This window comes from Pezoporus flaviventris, unplaced genomic scaffold (assembly GCF_033815535.1).
Source record: "Pezoporus flaviventris isolate CSIRO_AGI_PZ_B2104156 unplaced genomic scaffold, CSIRO_AGI_Pfla_v1 ptg000007l, whole genome shotgun sequence".
In the NCBI taxonomy this organism is placed as follows: domain Eukaryota; kingdom Metazoa; phylum Chordata; class Aves; order Psittaciformes; family Psittacidae; genus Pezoporus; species Pezoporus flaviventris.
The window spans coordinates 44,370,444-44,382,921 of record NW_026892555.1 but is presented as its reverse complement, the minus strand read 5'-3'; the positions used below and the strand labels follow the sequence as shown (position 1 = coordinate 44,382,921).

Sequence of the window (12,478 nt, the reverse complement as noted above, 5' to 3'; positions counted from 1 at the left end):
GAGCATTGCAGTAGAGTGATACAGGCTGGTTAGGGAGGACAGGAAGGGAAAACAAGGAGGAAGAGTCACCCTTTGTGGAGCTCTGCTTGGGGATGGAAGAGGACCCAAATGGGAATTTATGAGTTAGGATTAAAGGTGACACCATAGTGGAAAAGCAGCTGGAGCATGCCCTCTACAGATATGAGAGCAGCCAAGTCCTGCTTCCAAGACTTCAACCATGCCAATCTCAGCTGGAGGGAAAAACGCAGACAGATAAAAGCAGACCAAGAGTTTCCTGGAGTGCACTGATGGTAACTTCCTGACACAAGTGATAAAGGAGCCAGTGAGAGAGGTGCTTTGCTGGACCTCCTACTCATCAAGGAGGGGCTCACTGGGGATGAGAAGATCAAAGACAGCCTTGGCTGCTGTGACCTTGAGATGGTGGCGTTCAGGATCCTAGGGGAAGGAAGAGGAAAAATAACTGCAGAACCCTGGACTTCAAGAAAGCATGCTCTGGTCTTTTTAAAGATCTGTTCAGAAGAGTCGCACAGGATAAAGCCCTCAAAGGAAGAGGGAAGCAAGAAAGCTGAATAATATTCAAGGATCACCTCCTTGCAGCTCAAGAGAGCACTCTCCCAATGAATATAAGGCCAGTGACTAGCAGTATACCCAGTATCTTCATCAGTGATCTGAATGGTGGGGCAAAGTGTAGCCTCAAAGTTCATTTACAAGATAAAACTGGTATAAGTAGCTGATATGCCACAGAAACTTGAACAGGCTGGAGAAATGGGCTGAAAGGAGCCTCATGAAGTTCAACAAGGAGGAGTGCAAAGTCCTGCACCTGGGGAAGAACCACCCCATGCACCAGTACATGTTGGAAAACCGCTTGCCAGAACAGGCCTTGGAGGTCCTGGTGGACACCAAGTTGAACATGAGCCAGCAATATGCCACTGCTACAAAGAAGGCAGATGGCATCCTGGGTTGCATCAGGAACAATGTCGCCAGCAGGTTGAGGTGATCCTTCCCAACCCTCACTCAGGACTGGTAAAGCTGCATCTGGAGTAATGTGCTCAGTTCTGGGCTCCACAATGTAACAGAGATACGGACATACTAGAGACAGTGCAAGAAAAGGCCATGAAGAAGACAAAAGGGATTGGAGCATCTCTCCTATGATGAAAGGCTGAGAGAGCTGGAACTGTTCAACCTGAAGAAAGCTCAAGGGGATCATATTAATGTATATAAAGGGGGGGTGTATATGTATATAATATATATGAAGAGAGGGTGCAAAGACAACAAGGACAGGCTCTTTTCAGGGGTGAGCAGTGACAGGATCAGAGACAACAGGCACAAACTGAAACACAAGAGGTTTCACCTGAACATCAGAAAACAATTCTTAATTGTGAGGGTGGCAGAGCACTGGCACAGGTTGCTCACGGAGGTTGCAGAACCTCCATCGTCAGAGACACGCAAAGCTGTTTGGAAATAGTCCTGAGCAACTGGCTCCAGTTGTCTCTGCTTGAGCAGGTGGTCTACGCCAGGCAGGTTTAGACCAGAAGACCTCTAGAGGGCCTATCCAATCTCAACTATTGTGTGATTTTCTTCCACTATCATCTCTCTGCATTTGTACCAACCATCACTCCTGTCAAAGTACAAGGCAATGCACAAACCAGGAAGGCAAAATTTCACATTTAACACTGAAAACACCTAACAATGTAACCACCTAGAACTAGTTTTATTCATGTTACATGGGAAGAGAGAAACAGCACTAATGATTCAAGAAACATACAATCCAGGCTGTTTCACAGTTTACAAGGTAAGCAAATGGGAAGCACAGCGCAGGATCTAGAACAGCACACCCATATAGGACACCCTGGAATATATACCATACTCAATGATACACCTTCACTGTGAAAACAACCTCATACCTAATAAGGATTTTCACCAGCAATCGATCCAGATCTTTATCAGCAATCATGGACACACAGCTACATGTCAGTCATCAAAAGTCTTCGGTTTAGTGCATTATTTAAAGCTAATTCTGAGAAATTACATTAGGGCATTAAAGGGATCATCCTGTATTTCCGAAGAGATGTTAAAAAAGTCAGATGGATCATTATTTGTCTCCAGTTTTATAGCTCACTAGCTAATAACAGTTTTATGTGTTAGACCATTGAGGGGAGGGAATGCATCAATTCTTAAAATATAAAAAATATATGGTAAAATGGCTCAATGTTTTACATCATTCCTATTATTTAAATACTCACCCAAGGACTATTTATACCCGTTTTAAAGAAAAAGGTCTCATTGATGGACCACTGTCAGTTAGGGAATCAAGCTCCTTCCAAAAATCAAGGCACTTCTCACAATACTACATTAGTTTATCATCCTTTAGCTTGACACAAAAAGCATAAAACTCATTTTTATACAGAAGCTCAGTAATTTACCATGCTGTACACATACACCAAAGCAAAGCCAAAACCATGTCCCATGCTCTTAGAAGCAATCAGCGCAGTACAGTATACAATAGAACTGAAGGTAAAATCAGATCAATGATTACAAACTATGATTTCTTAAATGCCAATGAAGAAAAGATGAACAGATTTACAAATCATTAATTTAATTTTAAAATACAGTTTTTATCAGGGAAAAAAAAAAAAGGAAAAACACACATACAGAGGGAAGCCTTACCTCAAGAACACTTTCAAATCAATTAGCAAAAAGACTTAGCACCCTCTATACTGAATAAGTGAGAAGATTATCATCAGAACAGCTGTAGCAACATTAAACATTATACACTGATCTTCCAGGAAGGCAGAGGGAGGAAGGTGGAGGAGAGGGAGGAAAGGAGGAGTAAAAAAAAAATAAATAAATATTGAAAGCTCAGATAATAAATACTTATTAGAGAATCCAGGGACCCTGCAAAATTCAAATGCAATAAACACAGCTATACAGAAAATAGGTCCTGCCAAATGATCATTGTCCCTAAAGTTACTGATCTGCAAGTCACCACCTTTTTTCACAGGACTTCTGAAAAGCACATTCAACACATTGCATAAAAATTGACATGGATTTGAATGGGTTAACAGAAAGTTCTCCGCTAGTAGTTGTAAATGGGCAATCATCTCATGGGTACATTTCTAGAACAAGTCCCACAAGGATCTCTTCGCATCTCAAGGTTATATGATACTATTCTTAGCAATCCTAAAGTTATAAATACACTACTGGCAGAGTAGTGCATGGCAAATTAACACAAAAGAGTTAAATATTAAATTCTAAAACTAATCTAAATATACACTACATAGAGTTTAGCTGAAGATTGCTTCTAAAACATCATAGTCACAATTCTAGGAGCTAGGAATATTTTCCATAACTACAGGATAGGAACTTTAGTCTGCAAAACAGATTTATGAAACAATTTTGCAGTGAAGAACGATACTCAAAGTAATGTAAGATTGCTGTAAACTGGCTCCTATTCACAAACTGAAATTTACAGTGAACACAGATAAATCCTATAGCAAGTGCTCAGCTTCCATAGGATTTTATTTATTTTACACATTTGTTGTTAATCAGAAGTTGGTTTTAAAACATATGTAACAACTAGAAAAAAGGCAAAAACCAGTATGCCTTGAAACATTTTTTACTTCATTTGTTGTTGAATATTTAATATCAATTTTGCACTAATATCAATTTAATAATAAATTCAAACCTCTTTCATAGGGATGGTGAGACTGCATTTGAGCCTGCATATGTACACTTCCTTGTAGGGAAAATACATTAGAGAGAGAGATCAATCACCTCAATCTACTGAAAATACCAAAAACTACCAGTGTTTCTGGAGGCTAATAGGGATCATTCATATGGTGCAGGCGGATGAATCTGTATTAGCTACAAAACAGAGGCTTCAATATTGTTTTTAGTTGTGATTTGGTTTGATTGGGGTCTTTTTTTTTTTCAATACTCCAGATAATCTCTGTATACTCGCTGACACAAAGGACGTGCCGAATGGATGAGTCCTCTGACTGCAAGTTTGAGGAATTGAATAAAACCCAGTTCACTATTTATTTTATATGTATTTTATATATATTATATACGGTAAATGAGAAAATATCATTGATCAAGTCTCCATTTATAGGTGAAGAAAAAGAAACAACTTAAAATTTTTTCAGCAATGTATTTATGCATGATAAATGATACAGTGTTCTAACACCTTTGGTATTATTCTATCCTCCAGTCTCAGGCTATTAGCTGATTATATAGCAAGTCAGAAATAACTCAGTATTTAATTCTGAAACAGTATCCTACAGAAATTTAAAACTCGGCATTGCTGCAACCACCAACAACACAACTTATTTATTTGGTTTGGTTTTTCCCTCCACTCAATACAAATTGAATCAGGAAAGCAAATATTTTTCCTTGAATTTCTACTATTTTAACAAATTTTCAACTTTAAAATACATAACTAAATTTCACTAAGACATTTAGAATCATAGAATAGTTAGGGTTGGAAAGGACCTTCAGAGCATCTAGTTCCAACCCCCCTGCCATGGGCAGGGACACCTCACACTAAATCATATCACCCAAGGCCTCGTCCAACCTGGTCTTGAACACTGCCAGGGATGAAGCATTCACAACCTCCCTGGGCAACCTATTCCAGTGCCTCACTACCCTAACAGGAAAAAATTTCCTCCTTATATCCAATCTAAACTCCCCCTGTTTAAGTTTTAACCCATTACCCCTTGTCCTATCACTACAGTCCCTAATGAAGAGTCCCTCCCCAGCATCCCTATAGACCCCCTTCAGATACTGGAAGGCTGCTATAAGGTCTCCACACAGTCTTCCCTTAATTTGTTCAATGAAGACTGTTGTAAGGCAGGTCAGTTTTGAACATCAACTATTAAATGGTTTTATAGTGACATTTTAAGCCTAAGCTTTGCCAGTTGTTCCAGAATTTTGTTTTAATCAGTTCAGTTACTGGCAAAAATTGAAAAGTGTAGTATCAAATATTCCAAGTACCATCATAAATTCAATTTAGAAAAAAAAAAGAAAAAGACAAACCAGCTTTTGTACCTGCAAGTCCTGACATCAATCTCTGCACTGTATTCGTAAGAATCTAGCACTGGATCCCACACAACGCACAGTCATTGCATGCTGCTCCCATGAAATCAATGCATAATTTGAATACGAAAGATTACCCAAAACAGACTAACAGCTGTAGAAAAGCAAGTAGACATAGTCATTTGTAGAAACAGTCTTATTAATGAGAAGCCAGTAAATAAGCCAACTTTCACCAACGACAAATGTGGAACTGGTTAAAGCTTTGACCATGTCAGTAAAGCACCACAGTTCAAATAAATTTTTCCAGGGCATAGAGTTTTTCCTCCTCAAAGGATGAGAACTCATTCAAACAACTAGCTGGCTTAAGTGAAAACTGATTTCACATGAGGTCTCATACCTTGCCCTTAGCTGCACACCCTAAGTTCCTGTATTATTTTCCCTTTCTTGACTAAAAGCAACACTGCAAACTGAATACTTCATGAAATCTTATGCAGGCAAGTTCCCTGACTAATAACTAAGTATACCTAAGGGCTTTAGGAAAACTATCAGATAAAGGTGCAAAACAGCTGATTCAGAAAGAAATATGCATGTTTAGTCAAAGCTTATTTGTTAGTAAAAGTGGAAGACAGTAATAAATGACTGAACTGCAATAATTTATTCAGCATCAGGTGCTAGGAATGACTGTGCTGGACCAACATCATGGAAAAATCTTTGCACCTCCCAGAATAAGGCAGAAAACTTACCTATGAAAATGCCTGAATTCATAATGAGCTCAAGCCATTACTCAGAAACTTCTGATCACTGGAAATCAGTGATCAAGCAGAAGAATGTATAAGCCTCATAATCCTCTTTGCACAAGAAAAATAAGGGGAAGACCCCACGCATAGAAAGGTGACTAAAACTTTTTTGTTAAAGGGTTTGGTTGCAATTTGTAGAACTGAAGTGAAAAACTGTAATGTGATAAAAAAAAAGACCACTGCAGCTAGATGAAGTTACTCTTGCCTCCAAATGAACCCTTTAAGAATAAAGGAATATAGCTGAAAACAGCTCCCCGAAAACAACCAGGAGTCTGTAGTACAGACATTTCCCTATACAAATTATGAAACAGGGACAGACAAGTTTCTTTCAGTCAAGAAACTTGTAAGAGGCTCATGAGAACAATTCCCTAGAAAGGAGTAAAAAGCAGCAACAGCAGCAAAAAAAACCATGAACATCTACTACATCCTGCAAAAACCAGCAGCCTGTTATCAGACGATATTTCCACACAACATCAAAGGAGGAGAGTAGCAAATGATTTCTGTTGTTTAAAACAGGGTAGCTGTATTATTTCAATTTCAGTACAGCCCTTGAATGGCACTAAACCTATTGCCTTGAAGACACAGGCTCTATCACAAAACCCTCGAAGTATTACCATCTGTGTATTACTGTGGTAAACACATGTATACTATCCTGTATTAGCAACAGCATAACCAGCAGACTGATAGAAGCAACTATTCCCTCTGAACAGCAACTTGCGAAACCTTATTTGGGGTACCGCATCCAGTTTGGGGATCCCAGTAAGAGACAGACATTAACATACCAGAGGAACACCTCCAAGATGGAGCATATGATGTACAAGTAAAAATAGAAAGAAATGGGTATGTATAGTCTTAAGTAGAAATGGCTAAGGAGAGGATGATTTTTTTTTTTCTGTCTTCATCTATATAGTAGAAGTTTAGAGAGATTAAATTGAACACTTGAAGGTACACACAGAAAAGATGTACGTCTTAGCAACCTACACAAGGTGCAAGATGGGAAATCACAGTTATATATTTCTTACAGTTGTCAAACAGTGGAACAGATTTCCCAGGGAGCCTACAGAACCTCCATCCCTGGAGTTATTCAAAACTCAACTGGACACGGCCCTCAGCAATTAGATCTGGTAGGATCTGCTTTCAGCAGGAGGTTGGATCAGATGACTTGCAGAGGTCCCTGCCAATCTAAATCATTCTCTGATCAAACAGCAGGTCTTTAGAAATACCTCAACTGCCACAGATGCCAGGAACAAAGAATATTAGCACAAAGGCTGTGCCCATATCCACAGGCTCAGCACCTGGAAACCCGGCAACCATTTATCTTGCTATAGCACATTTAGCTCTTTCTTCCATTTCTGCACAAGTTCAAAAAGGAGTATTAGGAATTATTTCCCAAAAACAGAATATAAAATAGATAACAAATTGTGAGCTAAAACCAATGGAGGTGTTTCTAAGTTCCACCACCCAGCCTGCACACCTGCCCTTTGGTTAGAATTGCCAGAGAAGTAGTAAAAAGTTTTAATAAGAGAAGCAGAAGACCAGAATAGAGAAAATAGTGGTTGTTTTTCCCCCTTAATGTTATTCCACCATTCAGGATTTCTAGCTACTGATGTCAAAGACAAGCTGCATCTTCCCTAATTGCTGTTCTGTAACTAGTTCTTATAAAACTACAGAGGTCATCATGTCCAAGCTACCTAAGTTAGACTGCAATTGACTACATTATTGAGAGCTCTAAGGTACTACACCCAATCTGGTAAAAGTTCTCTACTGCAGTCATCCAGAAAGGAATAACCCAGAGATAAGTAAGAGAACATTTTCTCAGATCAGTTATGTTGTCCAATGTGATTCCAGTTATGATGCTGATAGAAAATGGGAAAAGCAAAGAAACAAAAATTATCTGGGAATACTCATATTGGCTTGGCAGTGAAATAAGATCAGTAAATGCTCTTTCTTGGTCACCCCTCCCTTCCTACTTTGTCTAATTGTCCTCATCTCTAGATCCTTCCTGTGATGTAAACTTGAACCTAAATAGGTTCTGAATAGCTGTCAACACCAGACATAGACTAAGTCCCATTTATCAGTACTGTTATCTACAACAATGAAAAAGAACGTATCGGTGTCTAAGATTCCTGCTTTCAGTTAGCTTCTTCAGTCTGTAACTGCAGCACACATGGATATTTGTAACTTCCAGTGAAGTTTCAGAATCACAGGCCACCTTCACTGACTAATTCAAAACCAGCAACTTCAGTTTGTATCTTTTCATTTCAGGTTCCACAAAAGGAGCACCAGGTGAAGTGCTATCAGAAAATAGGTCTTTCTGGGGAAGCAGCACCTGTTGCCTGCTTCCATCAAATACTTGATACTATCACATATAAGTATTTAAACAAGATTCTGAAATTTGAGACATCAAAAATGTTCTCTACCATTTTACCTTGCCATCCTACCCTTTCGGTTTTGCTTCAAAACATTCATTCAAGTAAACAGGAAAAATGAAAATCAGAAAAATATTTCTTCTCTAAACAGCCCTCAGAAATCAGCCTGTGTTTGGCCTCCTCTGCCTATCAAAAGGCCACTGGGATGCAGCCTTATCTACCTGATCCCATCTTCTGTTCTTAGAGAAGAGAGGAAAGGATGCACATGAACTACCCCAACATAGTGTATGAACTATTCTCAACCATATATACATTGTATTTTTATATTATGTGGAATATTATATTAATATCTTAATCTCAAAACACAAATTGTCTGAAAACCTGAAATTTAAATGCTTTTCCTCTCCTCATATTCTGAAATACATGGGATAACAAGTTTCTATTTCCCAAAGAAGTAACATTCTGAGGCCTCTACAAAAACAAAGTTATATACAAACAATTAATGTGCAAATAAAAAATTTCAAATAGATATAATTAAATACCTTAAAATAAGTTTTTTCCCCCTCTAAACAAACTGTCAGTATTTCAAATTGACCCAAACTGCATTTGTCACAAAATCTGCAATTTCGCCAAAAAAAAAAAAAAAAAGAAAAAAAAAAAAGAAAACTTATTTTCTAATTTGCATGAAGGACAGAATGTATGTGATAATGACTTCTTTGAGAATTCTTCTAGTGCTAAGATATTACTTGTGCAGACATCTCCCCCCTTTGATAATTCATGACCTGCTTGCTAGGAGGGAAGCCTGCTCTATGAACCCATAAGAATTCAAATTTTCAGTCAGCTTTGACCTCTCAGGAAGTCATTCTCCTACATAACCCACTTTTTTCTCCCCTCCCACTGTCTGGTACACTGATGCTTTATCAAATATTTGGGAGCCCAATGTCTCCCTCTCTTCTCAGTTCCTCTGACCACTAGGAAGAGAAACCAGCCAGGGAGCAGCTCCAGTTCCCTACAGTACAATCAGAATTTTCCTCCTCTCTGCCACTGTGACCTACGAATTCTTGTGGAAGTGTTCTGATGAACCAAAATACCTTCACAAAAACACCTGTACACATAAATTGACAGTGTACCCATTTATGATAACTGCAGAATATGTTTCCTTGAAAGCTGCCAACAGGTAAAGTGGCTGAACTTCCACAAGCTTAAGCTCTCCTCTCCACACACACACACACACACACACACACACAAAATCACATTTGACTTGGGTACACCTATTTCATCACACTCAGTGGAAAGAAGCAAGCACACTGAAACAGTCTATTCTATTCTACCACAATATGCAAACAGCATGAGCATACAGCATAGGATTATTAGACAAATCATCTGCCTATAAATTTGGGGGTTGGAGTGTTACTGGGGTTTTTGATAGTCTTACATTCTTACAAATTACATTTTTCCAAAAATACTGCAAAGATGCCTGTTAGTTTTAAGATAATATCTGACCTTCTTTTGACCATTCTACACAGTAACATTTTACAGTAGCAAACTCATGGAAAATCAGCATCACATCTGGAAGCCGAGAGGTTAACAGTGTAAAAACTTTCCTACTGCTCCTTCATTTCCCATTTTCTATATTCTCTCCCTCAGTAAGACCAGAACAGCACGATAGCATTTCAAACTGGATCCAAGAAGTGCCACAAAGAGTAACTCCAGTATTGTAGGGGTTTGGTTTAAGACAGACAACCTCACAACACAACTGCATACACTTAGGGCAGCACCTCATTGACTGATCACCGGAAAGAGCTGTAATCTCAAAAACTCATATAACTACAGAAGATTTCTGTATTGCTAAACCACTGCCTGAGAGCTAACTGCAGTATATACATCTGAAATAGCAAGAGAGACCAATTTGAGTATAATTTTTTTCCTTACAGTTAATCAGACCTAACTAACCTCCCGCAGGAATACTTTTGGTGCACATTGTTGATTTAAGTTCACTCCTGGTACAGTGGAAACTGAACAGACGTGTAAACCCCAATACCTGAGCAGCAAGAGAGAAGCCTCATCACTAGAGGCTCCAATTCTAAACATGGTACTGCATAAGCATTGCTTAGTAATAAGAGGACGCACTTCCAAGATACCCATTGAAGAAGAAACATTTAAATAAGGAAGTAAAACTCCAACTGCATGCATTATGTAAGATGCAAATAGGTTCATTTACTTACAAAGATGTGGAAGCTGAACTTCGCTTTCTAAATCATATACCAACTGCTTATAATTAAGTCCACTCTGATACTGCACTCTTGTCCCAGAGAACTAAAATGTCCAAATGGACCCTAGCAGCATCCTTCTCTCACTTGCAATTACATCCCTTTCAGCAGGGAAACACTGAACCCCAGTTCAAGAACTCCAACCCATGACACATTCCCTAATATTCTTTTTGTATTTATTTGAACTGTAAGAACAACTAACAGGTATGTCAATACTGTATAAAATACTGTACACATGGGAAAAGTAACTACATCTTGAAAGAGTTTATAAGCTAAAGAGAAGATTGTGAACAATAGGAAGCCAAACAGCAGAAAGATACCAGTGAACGGGAAACAATTCATGCAGATTCAGCGGTCAAATCAACATGGACATTTTGTAGTAATGACGGCAGAGTTTTAAGCACTGGGGACAAGGATCAAGACAGGTTTACAGGTATTTGGGTAGCACTCTATAAGCAAGGAAAGTGCAGGAAAAAGTGACTGTTTCCTGGAAAAAAAGGAAAACATTGCCTAGCTAATAGATACCCACCACACTGAAACACCACAGGGCACCATACCTGATACCACTTGCCTTAGCTCAGGGCTAAGGCTAACCAGGTCTGAAATGATCATGCAGCAAGAAAAAGCCTGATGATGGTCTCTCAAAAAGCACACCAAGGAAAAGAGTGTGTTTTGTTTTTTTTTTTGTCCAACCAGACTTGCAGTGTTATTTTACATAGCTTTTCTAAAAGAAAAGACTTGTTTCCCCTCTGAAATGGTTCGTTCAGAAGTGGAAGTTAACAAAACTGTAAAACTGTGAAGAGAGATACCACTGACAGAAATAAATAACAAATATTCAAACTGATTCTTAATTTCTGTTCACACATGCTTTATTATTAACGCGGTTACTAATGACTTTAAGATGAATTCATTCAAGTGACTCCAGCAGGCAGCTTCGCAGTTCATTCCTGGTTCCTACCATAAATTTATAACACGACGAAACGGCGAGGTGCTTTCTTGCCCCACTTTTCCATCCTGGTAAACCAAGAACATCATTCACCTAGCTCGCGATAGCAACTGAATCTTCTAGAGCGTTTGAAATCCACAGAACAAAGATGTGGGATTAACACATGCGTTACCGCCGCTGCGACGGCCCTCGCCAGCCCGCCCAGACCCTCCCTCGGCAGCGGAGGGCTCGCGTTTCCATACCCGAGACGTCCCTCGTCTACCCGCCGCGGTGCCCGCCGTGACAGGCCGGGGTAAGCGGGCGGGGAGGAGGAGTGTGCACAGCCGAAGCCGCCCCGCAGCACCCGCCGCCCCCCGGCTCTTGGAGCCCCACCCCGCCCTCACATCCCCCCGAGGGGACGGCTCCCGACTCACCGATCCCGGGGGCCACATAGATGAAGTAGAGGCAGGAAGAGGAAAAGGAGAAGAAGAAGATGAACGCGAGCATGGAGCGATTGGAAACCCGCAGCACCTTCCGGAAAAGTGGCATCCTCTCTCCGCGCCGGCGGCCGGCCGCTCCGCTCAATCCCAGAGAGCCGCAGCGGGGCTTCCCAGAGGGAAGCGGCCCTCTCCTCCCATGAATCGGGCAGCAAGAAGGCGGCGAGGGGACTCTGCTCGGCCCCTTCCTCCCTCCCTCCCTCAACTCCCGCCGCCTCCCCGGGAGCGGGGGAGAAGCGGCGGCAGCGCTCTGTGGCTGGCCCCCTCACGGCCGGCCGGCCGGAGGGGCCCTGCCTTCCTTTGCGCTGAGCCCGCCGCCGCGGCTCGCAGGTGGCGGCCGGAGCGGGGAGGGGCCCCTAGCGCTGCCGCGGGGCTCGCGGAATGTTCCCGCCGCTGCTCATGCCGCCGGCCGCCCGCTCTCCCGCCTGGTGCCCCCTCACAAGCGGCGGCGGCGGTAGCGGCGGCAGCATCCCCGCTGCCGGCGGGCAGTCACCTCGGGGCCCGGCCCGGCCCGGCCCAGCCCCGCCGCTCCCGCCTCTCCTCCCGCACCGGCGGGGAGCGCGCACTGCAACCGCGCGGCACAGCC

At 41.3% G+C, this 12,478-nt stretch overlaps 1 protein-coding gene across 1 annotated transcript in view; it reads right to left on the bottom strand.

The window, feature by feature from the left end:
- B4GALT6 (beta-1,4-galactosyltransferase 6) overlaps positions 1-12,109 on the bottom strand; it is a 32,804-nt gene extending 20,695 nt beyond the window's left edge. The window contains exon 1 of the mRNA XM_061448596.1: positions 11,830-12,109. Coding sequence (XP_061304580.1) covers positions 11,830-11,944 — 115 coding nt within the window. The 5' untranslated portion in view covers positions 11,945-12,109. The remainder of the gene's footprint in view (positions 1-11,829) is intronic.
- Positions 12,110-12,478: the final 369 nt, after the last annotated feature.